This window comes from Haemaphysalis longicornis, unplaced genomic scaffold (assembly GCF_048455015.1).
Source record: "Haemaphysalis longicornis isolate Haplotype H1 unplaced genomic scaffold, Haemaphysalis longicornis Haplotype H1 scaffold_1, whole genome shotgun sequence".
Classification (NCBI taxonomy): Eukaryota; Metazoa; Arthropoda; class Arachnida; order Ixodida; family Ixodidae; genus Haemaphysalis; species Haemaphysalis longicornis.
In genome coordinates, this window is record NW_027526203.1 from 273,141,844 (window position 1) to 273,162,769 (window position 20,926).

At 49.3% G+C, this 20,926-nt stretch overlaps 1 protein-coding gene across 1 annotated transcript; it reads left to right on the forward strand.

Moving 5' to 3' along the window:
- Positions 1–1,217: 1,217 nt before the first annotated feature.
- On the forward strand, positions 1,218–11,930 carry LOC144145958 (uncharacterized). Its single transcript, XM_077677837.1, has 3 exons — positions 1,218–2,804; positions 4,190–4,392; positions 11,363–11,930. Exons 1-3 carry the CDS (start codon positions 1,892–1,894, stop codon positions 11,447–11,449), a joined length of 1,203 nt encoding a protein of 400 aa, XP_077533963.1. The 5' UTR covers positions 1,218–1,891; the 3' UTR covers positions 11,450–11,930.
- The last annotated feature ends 8,996 nt before the right edge of the window (positions 11,931–20,926 follow it).

The window sequence follows — 20,926 nt, forward strand, 5'->3', positions numbered from 1 at the left end:
ATATGCGAGGGGAAAGAAGTTATCAGTGCACGTTGATTGATTATGCAGACAAAGGCAATAAGCCTTGTATATTCAGCCCCCTCCCCCTCTGACACGTCATCATTGAGGACGTAATCATCATCGTGATTGTAGTGTTAATCATTATGTCGTGAGGCCGAAGAAGAAGTATGAGAAGGCGACAACAATGAAGGTGAGTGACAGTGTACAGGGATCACTTGACCACTAATGGATGCGCCGCTTTTATGGCGGTGTCTGTGGTACCACCGTCAACAACCTGTACTTTAACTTCTTGTCAATATCTGGGCTTCCATTTATGACCCTCTAAATAATCGGAGATTATTTTGGCTAGCCTTATCCGCCGTGTACCACCGTTGTACTTTTACACTCACACGTCCCTCCTGATGTCCTCACGTTAAACGATTTTTTTCCCAACATTGCAACACCAAGAATTCGGAATTTTCTTCGCTGAAGAGTAGTCGTTACTACTCCCTCCACCAAAGCTTTTTCACCTATCTTGGGTTGCCCCGCTACCCGCTGCATTGTGCAAATCGCGCAAAGATCTCATGGGGGATCGAAACCCGCCCATGACGTGTGGAAGAATTGTCGCAGAAGTGTCTGTTCATGTACAAGCTGGCTCAAGTGCCTACTCGGCTGGCGGAAGCGCCATGTATTCAGCTCCGAGATAAGAACCTCTTCAAATGTCCCAACTGACTCTGCACCTTCCCCGAGGTGGAAGTTTTCGGTAACCACGGAGCTGATTAAAACGAAACGTAGGGTACAGCGTAAATTGAAAAAAAAAAAAATAGTATAGGTAGTAACGGCGAGAAGCTAAGGTTATGGATGTTTTAATGAATATCGGATATCGCAATTTCGAAAGCCTCGGACTTTAACACTACACGTCTTTACAACGTTTTACTACATCCGATGCTACATTTCTTAAAGGTTTGGAATTTGTTTCGCGACGTTCCTTTACTTGTCCTCTGCCCAATCGTAGAATGTGCCGCCCTTTCGAACCCACTTTCTCGCTCATTCGTACCAGCTTCAGGCTGGTACGAATTTTTTACCTTTTTGTTAACTTTTTTTCGTTCATTTAGCTCATTTTGAATCTACCGTAAAGTTCCGAGAAAACGCCCTCCCCCGAAACATCGCCCACCCACCCCCGTTAACGGGTGAAATATTCAATTTACTAAAAGACCCCAAAGATCGTCTACCCCCTAAAACCGAGAGTTTTGGCCGATGAGTGAACAAAATAAACGCAAATCGCATATTCATGTGTTTATGCGGTCACTTACTTGTCCTTTTCGCGCTTGACCCGAAAATTTGCCCATCTAGGATTTTTTCTTAATATCTCTGCGTTTTTGGTTGTGGGTGCGGCTACTTTTTTCTAGTTTTTCGCACCTGACCCGAAAGCTGGCCATCCCGTATTTTTCACTTGATATCACTGTGCTTTGGGTGGGCGTTCTTTTGGAAATTTACGGTAATCGTAATTGGGCATTTTTGGTCAAAAACTGTGCGCCAATCCAGAATAGCCCGGTCCACTGCCGCAATTAGTTGTCACAATGTTAGAGAACAAGTGAGCCCTAGCAAGAATTTCCGCAGGCTGTGTGCAGTGTATTCTTACGAGCCGTTCTTTAGAACCCGCAGCACGCGTTAGACGTGCCGCTAATTTAGCGTTCTAGACGTTACGAAAGATCAAATGGTGTAATGGTGTTGTGTGTTGAAAGCTCTGTGTGTGAGACGTGTGAGAAAATGCAGTTTAAACCGTCTTCCTCTTTAGGTAAATAACAACAGGCTCAAAAAAGAGGCCAGGTGACAGCACAACGAGCCAAGTGCGTCGAACAGCAACAGTCGGCCAACAAGCACCCAAAACCATAAGCGCGCGCAGAGGGGCATGAGCACCAAAGGCGACACGGGTCAGAAGGCAGGCAGAAGCAAAGAAAAGGGCAAAAAGCGAGCAAAGCCGTCGGTGGACTCAATGGACGCTTCTGCGTCGAAACCGTCCAAGCATGGAAAGAAAAAGGGTGGCGCAACGAAGAAAGCCGGCGATAAGAAGCGGGCCGTCTCAGAGAACAGGTCGGCCTCAAATAAGCCCAAGTCTCGCGACGACAAGGCGGCGGCGAGAAAGGGGGTCCCGAGCGCGAAAAAGACGAAGCCGTCGAAATCGCGCAAACACGGTAGCAAGCACGGCGGGAAAGGATCGACTGGCAAGAGGAAGAGCATATTTCGCAAAATATACCGGCGGTTGTGGGGCACGGGCAGCAAGGAAAAGAAGCCCAAGAAAAAAAGGAGCCATAAGGGAGGCACCAAAAAGCCTTCGCCGGAAGAGCCTACGTCTTCGGGCCAGTCGGCAGACAAAAAGCCCCAAGGCGTTGTCTCCGAAGCCGGCGAGCCTACTCCAAAGGCCCCCGAGCAGCCCACGCCGGAGCAGCAGAAGGCACCCGAGCAGCTTGCTCCTGTGGACAAGACGACGCATGACCAGAAAACACCCGAGAAAATTGAAACCGCAGGCGGGGCACCTGTGGGCCCTTCCCCTCAAGATGCAAATGAAAGTGTGGCGCACGCTGGATATGTTCCGGGTGACGCGGAAAAAAACAAGGGCCAGAAAACTCTGGAAACTGAAAAGGACGGCACTGGAAAGGTCGACGACAAAGGGGTGTCGGAACTGCACACCAGTGAGCCTACCACGAATGCGCCGGGAGCAGAGCAAAATGGAGTGGGGCCGTCTGGGACGAAGACGGGGCAGCCAGAAGATGGTGCAGCAATTAAAGGATCGCCAGAGGTGACAAAGCCAGCGGTGCAAGAAGGTACAGTCGCCACCCTTATACGGATATATACTAAGAGCATTTTCTGAGTTTTAATGCGGCGAAATCACGTTACTGGTAATAGCGCGCACAGTGGAGTGCCCTATGCCGTGACGAGCCACGACCCGTTACAAAGGAAAAACTGCTTCTGTCCTGTGCTGCACGAAGCCATTTTTTTTCCGGCCGATATTTTCTTATCTCACCCCTCCATAGAGTGAACTGCCTTTCCTTCTTATAGTCCGTCTCTCGGTAGCCACGTTGTTATTGTGAAACTTCGAAAACTGTAAAGAGTGGCAAACCTGTCAAAGCTACGGTGGCCCGGAAGGCAGAAAAAAAAAAAGACGTGCGCATGAACGGATACAAAGGAAAGGCAAATTGTGGTTACACTTGAATAACATAATGGATGGTTAAACCATCAGGCACAGTTTTAGTCAACACAAACAGTTACACCCCATTATAGCGCGGTGTGTATATAACGCAAAAAAAAATGGGGAAACGCCGTCACCATTTGTACGAGCTGAAATTCAAGCATGAATTCGAACAAAAGGAAAGGAAACTTGTTTAGTGTAATTTTATTTTCAATTTTCAACTATTTGTGGTAATTTATTGAGAGATGCCAGCTTATAGTATCCCCGTATATTTTTGTCGTACATCTTCTAGAGCATCGTGGCACCTGACAAGGAAACCTTGGTATAAACCGGCAACGCATTTTTCTTTTCGTGACTACTTCGAACATGCTTTAATATGACTGCTTTCATTCACAGCATACTGCAATTGGCAATTTTAAGGCTGTGACAGTGTTCGAAAGGGCAAACGCTACATTTTTAAGTAACGAGTTCAAAATGCATTTAGTCTTGGCTCCTGCGCAATGTCCGTACTGGTCCGCACGCCGCTATTACGAATTGAACTACACTGTATCCCGGATACCCAATGCATTCGTAATAACCACTCGCATTGATATCAACATAATGCAGGTCAAGTTACAGAATGCGCCGGAAACTTTGCTATGCCGTTGCCAGATACAGGGTATAGGATAATTCCAAGCGACGTCGTCATCGAAAATTAAGCCGAGGTATTATGCAGATACTTTAGATTACGAGTGATGAATTTTTTTTTTTTTTGCGAATAAAAGAGAGCAGTTAATGTGGGTAAAATTAGCGGGTGATGCCCTTCGCACCACGTTGTATCCGTCCCCTTATATTCTGGTTGCGTGGAGGAAAAAGTTTTCAGGCTTTCCTTCATGGCATGCATCCTCCACAATGCATGTAGTTGCTCTTAGTTTTAGCCGGCACTCTCACCAAGCTTTAAGAAAAGCGAGCTTGCCCTAATAACGCCAATTTTATAGATACATCGGACGGCTACGGAGTGCTGACCGAGCGTTGCTGCAGGTGCTGCCGACACGCGTGGCATGCCCACGGCCAAGATTGACCCCCAGGTGCAGAGCGGGGCCCGGCCAAAGACTGGCTGGGCCGTCGGGAGACCGGCGGAGGACGTCGATAGGCCCCACGAGGACGTAATCCAGCCGGAGCGGCTGCCCGTTAAAGACGACGACAAGGTCGCAGCCACCGGAGTTGCCTTTCCTTGCTCACAGGTGACGTGCCTAGAGGTTATGTCGCCTGCTGTCGCCTGCCTTTCAGGGGGAACTCGACGCGTGATGGGCCCCGAAGCTGACGCAGAACGCCAGAAATTTCCGAACAGTGCTGACGCAAAACAAAAGACAGACATCCGGATACGCGTCATGGGCGGCACGTCCTGTTGAACATGCGCCGCTGTAGTATACTGTGTTCGTATACGGAAACGTATGACATATGCCCTAGAGTTTCGAATGTATGAGAAGGGATCTCTTCAATGTTTGCACAAGAGATACGAAGCATGTACATTTTGATTCGACCTGTGCTCAACTGTACCATTTAACGTCAATACAGTATAGTCTTTATAGCGCCTTATTCGTGTCGCGGAGCCAATGCAGACAGGCAATCCAGGATTGGGACAAGAAGAATGCACATAGATTGCTTGCCGGCAGTTTTATCGCGCACATGGGGAGAAGGAATACATAGCGCAAAGGAAAGGAGAAAACGTGCACACAGCCGCGATAATAAACAAATGGGATACGTGGGTTTCAAATGACGCGCTTGACGTTGCCATCGAACACCGTACATCTTTGAATTCTTCCCCTTTCAAATCCAGACAAATAATCTCGTCCATGCGTAAGTTTGATCGCTTAACCGGGCCACTGAACAAATTTACCATAGTGAGACAAGCGTTGAGTCGGTTTTATGCGCGGCACGCTGACCTCAAATGCGCACTCACTGCAGGCGGCTTCACTGTGGTTGAACTGCAGCAGTTGTATACAGAGCGTGGCTATTTTCCGATCCGATGGCATGCGCACCTCGCCGTCATCGTAGTCTACCATATTTTCATAGAGTGAGCCGCTAGCGACAGACCCCGTCGTCTTTATCCAATTTCTGTTTCGGTGAAAAACGTTTCCGTCCTCGCTGACGGCTTGGTACGGCGTATAGGCCGCAGCGCACGGGTCACCTTGGCTTTCTTTGCCCTCGTGCTCCAATCAATTCTTACATCTACTCGTAATGGCACCAGGTAACGTCTGGACTGCTCCATGTGTTGCTCTTTTCGCGCAGTCATGCGGGGTATTTCACTGAAGTCGGGCAGAGCAGTTCTCTGCGTCAACTTCTTCCTGCAGTTCAAACATATGTACTCCCACTCCGGGAACTATTTGCACGCCTTCGGAGCATGTCGATATGAGTTGAGCGCGCCACACGCTGGACTAACGCCAGCAACGTCAGGTCCATCAATGTGCGCAGCAGAGACTACGGCGAACGTTCGTGTCATTAGAACAAAGCGCGCAGCCGGGCCCATCCCCTTTCGTGCGCATGGCAGAGTACGCAATTCCGGCCACCTTCGTTGTGAGCGCCGCACCCCTTAAAGAGCTCCAACTTTCAGATTGCAAATTTCGGGCGTTTAGCACGCCAAGGCGGGGTACGAGGCGTTCGCAGTGGAGGGCTCCGGATTAACTTAGACCACTTGGTGACCTTCAAACACCGAAATCTCGACTCATGGGCGTTCTGCTGCACGCTCAGCAGTAGAAGGCAAAATTTATTAATTTAAACTAGAAATAAAAATCTACACCGGACAGTGAAATTTGAAAGCAATTGTGCAACAACAATAATAGCCCTGATTACTTGTTTCGCTCATCTGAAATATAGTATTTTTATTTTGTCTTACACCTGCCACACTCCATCATCTCACCTGTACTCGTTCCACTTTCGCCTCTCGTCGAAATGGTAGCGCCCCCTCCATCGGCCATGGAAACCATTCCCGCATACAGCCCCTCTCCTTCCCCCCAACAAGCGGATTCGGACGTACTTAATAAAATGGCCATTAATTCCCTTGAAAGCAGTCTAGCACGAGTAGGGTGAATGCTGGGTCTGTATCCTTCGCTACGACCTCCAAGACCGAGTCATCAGTGAAAAAATACAAATTCACGGTGCCCACGGAGAACTCTCTCGGTAACAGCTCGTGCTCTTGTGCCTCTATTGATGCTCAGCTCCATTCCTAACCGTCCGACTTGGACCACTAGTCCTCCTGTTTCATATTGATAGTACTAACATCACGAGCATAATTGTGTCCTGTAAATTGACATGGACAGGGGCGTATCTAATTTTTGGCCTTAAGAGAGAGAGAGAGAGAATAACTTTAATATAAACCAGCGATGTTAGCCGAGCCGTCGGGCTAGCTTGCTACGCTAGATGAGAGAAGAGGAACAAAAAGAAAAAAAAGAGAAAAAAAAATGTGAAAACGAAAAGATGTCATTTGATGCGTCCAAAAGTTTCAATCACAAAACTCTGTCCAGTTCTGTGCTCCGAAGAAACTCCAAAAAGAGCTTTGATTGCACGCGCAGCCTGACTGGGACCCGACCATGGACCCAAAACTGCCCTCAGCTCAAGTCCCGCACCATGCTGCCTGCACAAAGATAATATGAGTTTCTGTGTGTGCACGGTGTACTTTGGACACACGCATATAACATGATGGATGTCTTCTCGTGAGTCACATCTGGAACAAAGAGGTGAAGATGCCTGCTGGATTTTGTACAGGTAATGTCCCGTGTAGGCCACATTCAAGCGCAGCCCTTTGCAGAATGGCTTCCTCGCGCTTGCTAAGTCCAGGTGGCATTCTGAAGGTGCACTTGGGATCAATCTCACGAAGAGGTGCGTATTGCTGCCTTGCATCAGTCCAGATAGACATCTGTGCATACATGCGGTTGATGAGGCGAGTATTGCCGCATCCTTTCTCGTGAATGGGATCGGCACAGCTTCAGTTCAGAGACTGTGGGCAGATGAGGCGGCTTTGTTAGCTGCGTCGTTGCCGGCAACTCCGCAGTGGGCAGGAAGCCACTGCAGATCTACGCTGTGTCCCCTTTGTATGGTTTGTAAGTGCAAAAGATTGATTTCCCAAGCCAGCTGTTCTTTTGGAAGCGACTTCAAGCTTTCGAGTGCTGACCTGGAGTCTGTAAATACAGCCCATTGATTGGCCGGCTGCTTTAGAATATACTGAATAGCAGCGCGCAGCCCAGCCAGCTCAGTAGCTGTCATCGAGGACTTGTGGCTCAATAGGGCGCAGATGGTAGTGAGCGACGAAGGAATCGAGATCCCTATCGCCGACTATGTAGCCGTCACTGTGTACACATGAGTGGCCTTTGTATTGGTTGTTAATATGCTCCAAAGCAAAGAACTTTAGAGCCGGGGCTGGTATATCCGCCTTCCGCTTAAATCCAGGTACCGTGGTGACAATTTTCATAGGAGGGAATAGCCACGGAGGGTGAGGAGAAGAGGCTGTAGGCTGACACTGGGAGGGCATAGCGTGCTGCACTTCAGAGGCCCAGGCGGCAGCAAGAGGATGCCCATGTTGCCTTGCCACAACGCGCAGGCGCGTGCGAAGTTGCTCCATTGCCTGCAAAGCGGTGGGCGGAAGCCGTCTGCTCTCTGTCATGGTTCCCATTGTGGAGGTGGTCTTCGGGACACCAAGACGTATCCTCAGTATTCGGGCCTGCAACCCCTCTAGTATTTTAGAATTCCCTTTGGAAAGAGAAGTCAGAGCTGGGAGGATATAGCGAAGTAAGCCTTCGCAGAGGGCGTCGTATAGCCGTAAAAGATACCTGACGCTACACCCATCAGTGCTGTTGGAAAGCATGCCGAAGATGTGCGCGAATGACGTTAACTTTTCTTTTAGTCTTCGGATGTGAGCCGTCCATGTCAGATGGCGGTCGAAGGTAACACCCAAAAACCTGTGATGGGTGACATACGGTATCGGTACGCCTGCGGCCGTTAACTGGTAGTTGGAGACGTCTCGCTTTGTAAAGGCCATGGCAGCGCACTTGACTGGTGATATCGCGAGGCCACGTGTCGCGAGTAAGTTTTCAATTGAACTTACTGCACGTTGAAGTCTCGATTGGAGCACACGCCTGTTGCGGCCCGAGGACCAGATACAGATATCATCAGCGTACATGGAGATTTCAACCGATTTCGGCAGGCATCTCTCAAGGCCAATCATTGAGATATTAAAAAAGAGTCGGGCTCAATACCCCACCCTGAGGGACACCACGGGTCACTTTATGGAGGGATGTCTCACCATCCGCTACATACATGTAGATGGTCATATCAGAGAGGTAATCAGACATCCAGTCGTACATTCGTCCCGCGATACCTACGGACCTCATTGCTGTCCGGACAGCTTCATGGAGAACACAGTCTTATGCCGATTTAATGTCAATGAAGACTGCAATGGTAATTTGCCGCTCGATGTTTGCGTGCTTCACATGTGTTGCAAGGGCAATTACGTTGTCAATGCTACTCCGGCCCTTGCGGAAGCCCGACATCTGCGACGGATAAACGCTTCTGTCATTCAGATCCCAGTCTAGGCGAAGCAGCACCATCTTCTCCATGAGCTTCCCAATGCAGCTTGAAGCGCAATAGGCCGATACGAATCAATATCCGTGGGGTCTTTCGCAGGTTTCAGAACTGGCACGATACAAGCTCGCTTCCACCCAGGCTCAAGACGGCCGGTCTCCCAGGAGTGGTTAAATATTGACAAAAGCCACCGCTTCGCATTGCCGCCTAGATGACATAAAACGGCATAGTTTATCCCGTCTGGGCCCGGAGAAGAGGCTTTGTTAACTGAGCACAGAACAGCTTCAAGTTCTGCCATAGAGAATGGTTCGTCCGTGTAAGGTGTGTTCGGAGATGGGTTCGCAGCCCTGGAAATGGTCGTTGGTGAAGAACCCGGTGCGGCAGTAATTTTAGTGCAGAAGGCTTCAGCGACATCTAAGTCGCTTACCTTCATTCGCAGAGAAATTGAGTTAAAAGGGTGCAACTGAGTTCGCGGTGCACGGAGACCACGCACTAAACTCCATATCCTTGTCAGCGGCTTCCGAGGGTCTAGCTTCGAACAAAAGGACGCCCATTCACGTTTGGCAAGCTTCTTGAGATGTCTCTGAATGAGCTTTTGCGTGCGTCTGGCTGCTCGTATATCTTCTACCGCGGAAGTCTTCCGTGCGCGCCTTTCTGCCCTTCTACGAATCGCCCTGAGATTTTCATACTCTACGTCAGCCACTGTATACTCCTTTGGCAGGCTCGCGGTTTTGCTGCACAACCTCCGCGTATTTGCGATGCTGTTAATAGCGTCGTCGTGTGACGAGAAATCACCAGCGCTTGTCTCGACGTCTGTGGTGAAGTTACCCTAGTTGACAAATTGAACGGCAGATTTACGGCGACCAGAAGGCAAACCGTCGACAATAATGTAAGTTGGTACATGGTTGCTTCCATGAGACTCAATGTCTGCATACCAGCTTGTGGTCGTTGACAATGCTGAGGAAACCATCGTGACGTCGGTAGCACTTGACATCCGTCCGCGATAAAAAGTTGGTTGCCCAGTGTTAATAACACACAAACTGAAGCGGTCTGCAATGTCCAACAGGCGACGTCCTTTGACCGTCGTTTTCTTACTTCCCCATGACGGATGATGAGCATTAAAGTCCCCCGTGAGGATGTGTGGAGGTGGTGTACGACGAATTATGTCCTCCAGGCGCTGAGTGTTCAGCGATGCGTGGGGCGGAATATACGCAGCGATGACAGTAAAGGAAACGCCTGCGTGTCGCACGGTGATAGCTGCTAATTCGTTCAACGCGTTAGGCGGCAGATTGTGTTGCATGAATGTGAGGTCGTTTCTCACGCATAGCAGGACTCTCGTCTTTGCCACACCAGTTGATGAGCGCAGGACTGCGTACCCGGATAGCCGTATATCTGTGGAAAGGCGGACTCCGAAATGGCAACAATGGGGAACTGGTGTTTTTGCACAAATCTGCGGAAGTCTGCAGAAGCCGCTGGCCAAGTACACATGCGTTACATTGAAAAATTGTTGCTTTTTGCCGAATTTGCTGCTCAGAGGGGGAACGTGTAGTGATGGGTGCCGCTACCGCCATTGTACTAGGAGAGGCGAAACGAAGTCGAGGAGCGTCACGACAGCTTTGGCCACTAGGGATGCAAGAGAGCCGAGAAAGAGGCGCTCAGCTTCCACGATGGAGTAGATTGCAGAACCGAGGCCTGCCGAGTTACGTTCGGTCTGCGACTCACGTTGTCCTTTGAGGGAGGCGTGGGAAGGAGCTCTAGAAGACCGAGCAGCAGGGATTGGAGTGACAACTGGTGTTGACGCCGGCGCCCTCGTAGTCGTGGACATTGGTGCTGCTCTCGGAGCTGGTGAAAGGGCCTCTACTGACACCAGGGGGGGTGTAGCTGCAGGAGCAGGTGCCGCCGCGGTAGCTGCAGTTTCAGCTTTTGACGGTGCTTTACGTTGTAGGGATGGTGGGGCATTGGAAAGTCTTTATCCAAGTCCATAGAGATGGGCTTGTCTCCTTCCGTGCTTGCCTTCTTGAAGATTTCTTGGGTCAAGTGGCACGCTGCTCTTGTACAGCTGCTTTCGCAGACTTATAGTCATTCTTACGGACCATCTTATATTTGTAGATCGCCTGCTCGTCGCGGCGAGCCGAGCAGTTTCCAGAAGTCGCTTCATGCTTCTTCCCGCAGTTAGCACATCGGAGACTCTCGGCGTTGCACGGGGTACGATCGTGGTTGCCACCACACCGAGTGCATCGCATTGGAAGCTGGCATACTTCGGACACATGGCCGAACAGCAGACATTTAGTACACTGCCTGGGCGTTTCAACATATGCGTAGATGCGGTAGCGCGTGTAGCCTATGATGACGTGTTCTGCGGTGGACTCTGTGGCAAATACTATTTGCACACTTTCAGATGTCTTGCCCAATCTTCGGACTGATTTCACTGGGATCCTCTGACGTAGTGCCTCAAGAATCTCAGGTGGTGTGATGTCTTTAGCTACACCTCGAATTACGCCGACACCACATTTGCTTGGGCGTGGTTCATAGGCTCTCACGGGGATTTCCGCCATGCTTGATATTGTCAACAAACGCTCGGTAGCATCAGCATTAAGTGATTCCCTGTGCCGGCCGGCGTCCATTCTCTGCTTTCAGGCCGGCGCAAAGCACGAGGGAGCAGTCGCTGTCGACTGGGCTTCGCTCCAAGATTTTCTGCTTCCGGAGTTTTCGGCAGTGTTCTGAGGAAGCTGAAGAGGAAACTGGAAAGCCTGGAACTTTGGGTTGGCGCACCACAGCAAACGCGCTCGGTGTTGTGGTGAGCCTTCAGTAAACGAGCCTGATGAATGAGTTTATCCATCAGACTGAGCATTGTACGTGCCTGTATAACTGCTACTTTCGGGCTCCACTGATTAAGTTGATGCTGTAGGAAATCAAGGCCTGGGCTTACGTGAAGCGGAGGCACACGTCAACTAGAGCCACTAAATAAACTTCATCTAGTGGCTCTAACGTCAACTATATGCCCTTCTCGATGCTTGTAACTGGCATCAGATTAAACTAAGCGATGATCTACCCTAATCAATCGCCGATGATGCGAGCCAACGGATAGCAGTTTTGCATGTAGGCTAACCACGAGTATATACGTACGGTCGTTGGTCCTTATAATTGGCTGCAGGCCATACATGGCAGTAATGACATTACTGTAATAAAATTAGTTATATAATTGCGTTTTGCTGTGATGGGTAAAATGTGTGCCGTTCGTGTGTGTGTGCGCGCGCGCACGTGCGTCACCTGCGAAAATTTCGTACTCGGGAACATGGTCGAAACCCTACGCCCTTCCGGCAAAAGCCCACTCTCGCTTGGTATCTCGGTTCCACTCCATGCACGAGCTGAGAGATAACACGAAGTAAATAGCGAGTTTTAGCACTTCGTAGCTCCGTCTGCTCGGTTCGTACCGTGTTGACCGGAACCCGTACTTGCGCATTCGTTCCGGTGAAGTGGATTAGTTCCGCGGGCCGGCCCTCGTCTTGCCCGCGCGCGCGCTAGGCGCAGTCGGGCCCCGTTCAACACGGTACGAACGGAATATAGGGCTGCGGCCGGCAACCAAACCCTCCGCATATCGCAATTTGCAGCACTGATCACGTAACAAAATGAACGAACAGCTTTTATAGGAAAGGCAAGGGTGGAATAATCGTCTTGTGCAATCATGTGCACAGTCGAATAAAATGGCAGGCGCGCGTGACCCCAAAACTCACACTACTCTTTCGATGCCGCTCGTAATATCGGTTACGGTGTACCTTCTTGTCTAGTAGTTGATAAACACAGGGTCGCGTAGAAGTTTCCCGGAAAGCAAAGCGGGTTGGGGGGGGGGGGGGGGGGGAGGAGAAGGGGAAATGGAATGCATCACGCACTCTAAAAAAAGCCCCGTGCAACCCTTCGGCTGGTTTTTGTTACGGTTATAAATATTTAGAACCGATAGGAATAACGGAATGGAATACTGCAACTGCCTGTTTACGCGCGTGCATGGCGTCACCACAAAAAGACCAAGCTCGACATTGGCGCGAACGAGCGGCCAATTAAGCAATACATTGGCCGACGTAGGTTCGGAACGCACGTACGTGCTCACTTTAACAAATTTTGAGGTCATTCTTTAGTAATTCGCTTACATGTTTTAGACTCCCATGTGTACCAAGACATGTCATCTTCGCGAACGGGTGGTGTCAAGGTCGTTCTATTTCCGCGTGGTCTTTCGGCGTGGTGTGGAAGCGTAAAAGTCCCGCCCCATTCCTTCCATCAGATTTTCCAGCCGTGAGCGGAGCGCAGGATACATAAGAAAACGATAAAAAAAACGGCCCAAATGGAACGCAGAGAGTCAGACGACCGCGTCCCAAAGCGATCCTGCGGCGCAGAATATGGCAGCAGACGACGTGCGTCACCGGATATTCTTGCAGACGTCACCAAAAAGCGAGGCCTCATGGGCAGTCACGCTCGCGGGGTGCGCGGAGGGGGATGAAACGAAGGAGAACGCGGCGTGGGCGAAAATGCAATGTTTTGATTAGCAATAACTCCACTAATACTCGTCTCTTTAACAAAATTCCTGAAGGAGGTGAAGAATGTGAACACCCATGTATCGGCAAAACCTCTTTCAGGGCCCCTTTAAGGTTACTTACTACAACAGCGTACGGACGGTTTACCTTATTCAATGGAGATTCGGCATCCTCGTAGAAACTGCCAACCGCATCATCTCCGTCGCGAGATGTACATACAAATTGTACCTCCTCCTTAGCTTGATCACAGCAGCCGCCACCCTGTCGGTAGTGCTCTATAAATCTTACACATTCCCTTCTATCACTTCACGGATCAAGAGAGCTACAGTCTAAGCCCCTTCCTTTATGTCCTCGGTATAATGCCCGCAGTTCAACCCCTTGAAGCCCTCACGTGTTCTCCTAACCTCGCTTGTTCCTATGGCTTCCCACTTAACGCCTTAAAGCTCCTCTATATAGTAGCACTGAGCTAGATGTCCTTGCTCGACAAAAAGATAAATGGCTATAGAATAAAAATAAAAGCCCAACTCGCTCAACAGAGTGCTAGTATTAGGCGCCGCCAGGCTCTAGTTGTGGTGGGAGCCAGTCCGGGTCTAGATATTCTCAGCACCTTCTTCTGCATCGCTGACCAAGCCGTTTTGGCCAGGTTCCGTACAGCTGCCGGGGACGAGGAGCGTGAGCTCAGTCGTCGTTTCGTGAGGTATGCGGTCTGATTCTAGACAAGAGTGACCAGATGATGTTCTGGTAAGGGAGTGCTGTTTGAGTCCCAGGGAGCCTTCCGAGAGTGGTTGCACCTGTATGCCTGAATGGTATCCGGAAATTATATATATTTTTACCGGACCATGCTGCCCTCCAAGCCAGGAGCCAAACGGTCCGACGCCAGGAATCCAACTAGAGCCTCCTGGCTGTAAGCCAGGTGTTCTAACAGCTAGGCCACATCGGAACATAACGAAGATGTGTAGTACATGCGTTTACAGTAAATCCCGTTAAGCCGAACTCGAAGGAACCATAAAAATGTGTTCGTATTATCAGAAATTCGTATTAAGCGGACGTTTTTTGCATTTTGCACGTTGCAAGTGAGCAAAATTGTTGTTCGTCTTAACCGTGAAATTCGTTTGAACCGAGTTCCTTGTATTACGCTACCGGTTCATTGCACCTTTGCTCATTTATTGGTAGGTGGCACTGCGTCCAGGGCCGCCTCGTGTGGCTTCATCGTCTTCGGTGCGATGATGGTCAAATAAGCAGTGCGCACATTTTGTTTGTTAACACGAAAGTGTTTTATTCCGGGATTCACTTACGTCATATCCGTCACGGAAGCGACGCCAGTACAACGAAGCAAGCGGCCTGTAAAGGGTGCACCCCTTCACACAGGGTCTTCTTGCGGGGAAGCAACCTTATAAACTAAAGAATACGTTTTACTGCGGGTTGTTCGTTTTCGGGTTTTATATTTTCACACGAAAGTGTTTTATGCCAGGATACACCAAGATTTCACTGACGTCATATCCGTCATTGAAATGACGCCAGTACACCTCTGCTGAAGCGACCCGCCATTAGGACGTTGCTCGCCAAACACACCCGCAAGACAGCCGCCGACCCGCAAATCAGGCTGTTTCAGATTTGGCTGCACATCTCACTTTCGTGTTTTACCGATTCCTATGACAGAGGAATCAACCACAGTTTTTCGAATATTCCATCAAATAGCTCATTACTCGTATCCGCTTATATCACAGTTTAAATTATTCTACAATTTGGAACTATTCGACAGTCACGAATAATGAAGGGTTGGGTGTTTGTTCTCCATGAAAAATTACGCATACGGTGGGTATGCGTCCTCTTTCCCTTCTTTGTTTTATGCTTTCTTTTTACTTCGTGATAGCCGCAGAATGAATAGTGCGGCGATTTTGTGGCTACGCGCATACCTGGTGAAATCGCGGGAAACTTGGATGATAACGTGTAATAGTGCCTGTCTTGTTCTCTCCCTCACCTGTTTTCGTTCAAGTTTTGCGCTACTTCAAGTAAGCGATAATCGCATCGCGTCTCTTCCACACGCTGGGGCTCGGATGCATGATCTGCAAAGAAGTCTGATCGGCATGCCATTCCCGACGCTTCGTGATCAACCTTCGTTTCGAAGCGCTGCCTAGCTACTACATTTTTCTGTGGCTGGAGTTCCCTCGCGGGGCACTACTTATCTCTTTCTCCAGCTGGATGTCACCGTCCCGAGGTCACACTCCGCGCTGAAGATAGGAGCGTCGGAGGCGATAACAGGCTGGGCAAGTGAGGCGGCTGGCCGACGCGGGAGCGCTCTTTACGACTCGACTCAGGAGGAATCTGCGAGGCGGGCGTACCATGTAAGGCGCACATTTTAGCCGCATTTTCGGGCTAAAAAAGTCGTGCGTTCGTTGTGCAGAGGGGAAAAACAAAACCAAACGTTCGGGGACGAAAATGAGGGGGCGTGTTTAATATGTGACCGCGTTATAACGCACTCGCGATCACTAAGGCTCATTAGTCTTACGTTTAGTACGTGTGAAGTAGACCACTGGCGCACGCACAAAAAGAAACTAAACATGGCTGATGGACGAAGTGCACGCGGTAGTTTCGGTTTCTGTGTGCGAGACTTCGAGCCTTTTATCGCAACACCCACGTTGCCTTAACATAAAAAATTGTGTTTGGCGCAAGGAAAATTAACCATCTCCTCCTAAAGAAAGTTGAGAGAAACACGAAAGCTAAAAGTGTGTTCAACCTTCGCTGAAGGTGCGTCCAATAGGTCGTCAAACCTTCGCAAACGAAGAGCGACCACATGCGACGATTTTTCGTGCACTAAGTAAACGCATCTACGAACGATCTAAATGTATACCGATACGTGGTTTATATGAGATAAAGGTATACTATTGTACTCCTTCTTCGTGATAGGTGGTGTGTTCTCTTATAGGGCTCTTGAGCTGGAGTTTTGGCGACATGTAGCGCCCCCTCGTGTCCGACGCCTGTGGATTGTACAAAAGTAGACGACCCTCGCCACTCTCCACGTGTTTTCAATTACAAGCCAGAGCGAAAGTTGTTTGTACTTAATTTAATCGCGTTTTGGTGCATTTTAATGACTGCATACTGAATAAAATAGCCTTATAGTAGTTGCAGAGGCTAAACAAAATAATATCCGCTACAACAAGCCGATTTATCGGCTTTCTTTTGAGCGAGCTGTCGCGATCGTCGCGACGTGGGACAGTGTTGCCAGGTCGGGTGGTCTAACTTCCTGACAACAATTATCGTTCTTTTTTCTTGCGTACGGTCGACAAAGGAACAGTTGCAGCTAGAAAATAACACAGAACGCTGCTCATCCTATAGCCTGTGGTAACTGTAAAAGTTGCTTCACCGGGACCATGCAAGCAGACGCGAGAAGCGCAGCCGACTCTGCTGACACTGCTGGCCCGGCACCGCCTTGAAAACGAGTGGAAATTTTGTTTTGTATTTTCGCAAACTAAATGATTCTTGCTTAGCATTTCACGCAGCACGATTTACGAACGGCAGGGTATACTAGCGAGTAGGTGAGGCAATAGCGTCAAATAAACAAATTAATCGCAATTCAAGGACGCAAAACAAGCACCAAATCGCACGTCCGCTGTCTGCAGAGGTGTAAAATCAGATCGTTCTATCGGGCGGGGGGAAACGCACCTTCGCAGTCAGCGGTCGCGGCGCGCGGGCCGCCTTGCCCCCTTTCTGGAGTGTGCGCTGATCACGGCGCACCTGGCGCGGCCGCTCGTTTGCCTTGACTGCCCTGTGTAGGCATCGTGTGGGCGGGTTTGTCACTAATTTGCGAATTATTTAAATGAAATGTGGCTAATAAATCAGCCAGATTGGCAGCTTGCGAATTGCGCACTTCAAAGCACACAAGATTTTTGGCAATTTTGTTCTGCTGAGCTCTTTTTGTACACCTACTTTGGAGTAGTGGTAGAAAATTGGGAAAAATTAAATTTTAACTGTGCCTCGGATAGCAGATTTCTTCGCTGCAGGCAGACTTCACAATGAGGCCGGGAGAACGAGGAGGAGTAAACTCTTTTAAGGCGAGCCTTCGGTGCTGATTTCTGGGCACCCGCCTGGTGGGGGGTTCCCTCTAGTCCGGGGTACCCTACCCTGCGCTGGCCATCCGGGCCCACTCCACCAGGCTACGCTGGGGGGAGAGGTCGGAGCTGGTCAGCCGTGCCACCCACTGCTCGTGGGGAGATAATTAAAACTTAGAGTAGCATGCAGGCATTAACATGCCGAGAGACCTCTCTGCTTTCCTCTAATAAATAGCTTTCTCCGTCTCTCTCTCTTTCTCTCTAATCGATGGTTCCCTGCCGAGGTGTCATCGCATCGGGGTCTCGCGTATACCGAGTCTTGTTTTCGCGGTAAAGGACGCAATTTTCGCGATCATGCTTCATTCTAGCTCTAGTTTTCGCCGTTCGATTGCCTCTTAGGCCTAGAGGCATCAGCGCCGCGAAACAATCAAGACAACTCTAATATTTCTTCAGATTGCAGCCACCACTGAGTAGCTGTGCTCGAAAGCTTGTCGCGGTTGGCATCTAGCCGCAGGTGAATAGAAAATAATGATGGTTTGTCTGCCCTTATACGTACTTTCCAAGGTAAATGCAACTGGCAGCGAAGCTTCCATAGAAGCCCATACGTTCAGAAAATGGCGGCTCTTAAGCTGCTCATGGGGCTTAGCGCCATCTGTGTGAGGAGGGAGCACTTCCAGCGGAACAAAAAATGAACTGGATATGACGCAAGATCCGGTAAAAAAGTGACGTCATTTTGGTGGCACCAGCGCGAAAATTTGACTTCAAAGTAGATTTAGCAGGCCTCTGATCGCTGAGGGCTCATGTCATTGCCATCCGACGCAAGTTGGCGAGCCCTTGACGAGTGTGCTTCAAGTTAACGCCAGCTTAACTAGTACAGGCTCGTGACTAGCGTACTGTCATATGATTCGCCTCGGTGTTGCTAAAAACATCTTGCATTTTCTCTGAAACTTTATACTGTATTCATGTCTTCCACTGCTGTATAAAAGCAAGCAGTTGTTTACCTTGATTGCAGTGGGTGGCAAAACGGGAACCGGGCACGTACCCCCCCCCCCCCCCCCCGAAATCTTTTTTCTGCCATGGTATACAGAGCAAAAAATGACACGTGACCACACTTGTCTGCTGCCCCCCCCCCCCCCTTCATATCAAATTCGTGCCCCCCTCTCCCCGATGCAAATTTCTGCCTACGCCACTGCTTGGTTGTTTAACTGCGTCCCGCATACGCAGGTTGCGTGCGTGCCTTAAAGTATTGATCAAGGTTATATAGTGCTTGGGCGGTTGGTGTGCTTCAATTCGAAGAGAATAAATAACGCTTAGTCATGCCATAATCATGACATTTCAATTTTATTCCAGGATAAACACAAAACAACCTTATGGCACTGTACAAAATCAGCACGCATGAAAATAAGTACAAAATTTCCGTGGGCACTACACGCATTATGATTTTGTTTACCCGCCGGAAAAAAAACCGATAACAGGAAATATGGTAGGACTGCATCTTGACGCAGAAAGCCGGGCCGCAGGAATGCCGATTCCCGAAAGTGCAGAGATCACACTACTCTGAACCGCAGCTGTCCCGGCGTCTTATCAAGTAGACATGGGTTTCTCCACCCAGGATTCACGCCTGCAATTTCATGGTTGCAATGTTTAGGCAAGTGTCGCAACAGAGAAGTAAAAAGAGAACAAATAGATCAATGCAAAAGAAAGCGACGGCAGTAAGTACAAACACATAACTGGAAAGATGTGGCAGCAGCGCAGCACAGAGCAGCACAACGCAGTACTGCGATGGAAAGTTTGCTTGCGCATGCAAGCGCGGGATCCTACAAGCGTTGCAATGCAATAGAGGAGGCACTGCGATCGGCAAAGCGGATCGTTTGAATCCGAGTGGCTCACAGTGCTTGTGTTATTGGAATACGCTGAGAAGTCCTAGAGTATTTGACACCACTTGCTCCAAGCCAAATATGAGGTGAAATCAAGCGGTAACTGTGATATAACAAAGCTTCAGACCCATTTTTTTTTTTCAAAGTTCCACGACGTCCCCTTACACAATCCCCCGTGCACGTATTAACAGTACTATAGTTTTACCTGACCTTGTGGAAATGAGAGGGAAACGGTGCAGTGAAACGTCAGGCGTACGGGAGTTGCTGTTGCAACTTTGTACAGCCAATAGTTTCAGTGGGTACCGAGGAATGCGCTCCGCATCAACCGTTGGCAGCATCGCCCCGTAGGACACCGTGCACGTACTAAATGCGTTCACCCGCGATACAATGCACCTCGCAACTGCACGCACAGCAAAAATTAAGTTCACACCAAATCAAAAAGGAAAAACGAATGCAAATGCGCAACACCAAAACACGCGAGGGGCGTTTCCTAGCAGACGAACTTTACGCGCGCCTTTCCGAACACTACAAGGACTGCATCACAGAGCAATGACGTGTGCCATTCTTCAGAGGGCGCTACAAAAAAGGTTTTTGAGAAGGATCTTTAGATACTGCACCTAAATAAATGGGATTCAGAAATAAATATTGTTCGTAAAATATAAATGTTGTTTTATTGTTGAATGAAACTTGGGTTTTTGTTATTAGTGTTTGTCATGGAGGAAAAAAAAGCTTAGGAGAGGCCCTGACGTCACACCCAGCGCAGCCGGAAACGCCATTTCTGTAAGTCGAATGGCGGCATGGGGGAATGGCGGACTCTTTTTCCCTCTCTCTCGGTGCACCTTCTCCGCCTCCTCCGTCCTGTATCGCCTCTCATGTCGTCTGCATCTGCCAACGCCGAGCCGGCGGAAATCAGCTGATAGGCAGGTAGAAGGCCGTTTTGCAGCGCGTGACCGTGAACCTAAACGCTCGGTTAGTTACACCGTTACACGTCTTCAGTGTGGCCGCAGCAGTTTTGCGAAGCGGCTCGCTCTAACAATGCCGCAATGCTCGGTGCCAGGCTGCAAGTCGCGATCGGTACCCAAGGAATTGGGCGTCACTTTCCACCGGTTAGTGCATCATTCCGCTGACAAGTATTGCTGTACATTGGTGTGCATTCATCCTTTGTTTGCAATCGCCGCCGTTTATAGGTTCCCAAGAGATGGAGAACGCCGCAAACAGTGGACTGGAAAGTGCCCAAGTTTGCATTGCAGTTTCACTGGCAATCCCAGAGATGACTAGTCAATTAAACGGCCGTTCTTTATATATAGGTAAGCAGCACTTCATGCAGATTTCAAGATAAAAAATTGTGGAATGTTTTTACCGTTGTTCGCGTGCCCTCGATAGAATTTTTTTGCGAAGGAGGAGGAGGAGGAGGAGAAGGAGGAGGAGGAGGAGGAGGAGGCAAAACGTTTTATTGAGTAAAAAAAGAGAGGGTGGGTGGCGTCAATAAACTTTTTTTCGCCAATTTTCAACTTGTCTCAGTGTCAATAAATTCAAGGTGATATCAGTTGAAAACGTTCATACACTAACCTCGCAGTATGAAGCGTTGAAAAGCGAAATCCAGAGCGAGACCACAAAAAGATCCATATTCCAGATCCAGCACTCTTCCAGTCAACAGACGGACACCTACTACGGTAATAGGACGATGGAATTATATCAACTGGGAATCTACCTTGTAACAGTTGCAAAGGCACTGCCGCGAATTGCCGG

Coding starts and splice junctions, on each gene's coding strand:
- LOC144145958 (XM_077677837.1), top strand. CDS start 1,892: ATGAGCACCAAAGGCGACACGGGTCAGAAGGCAGGCAGAAGCAAAGAA. Junction 2,805..4,189: donor AAAGCCAGCGGTGCAAGAAG/GTACAGTCGCCA, acceptor GCGTTGCTGCAG/GTGCTGCCGACACGCGTGGC. Junction 4,393..11,362: donor TTGCCTTTCCTTGCTCACAG/GTGACGTGCCTA, acceptor CTCTGCTTTCAG/GCCGGCGCAAAGCACGAGGG.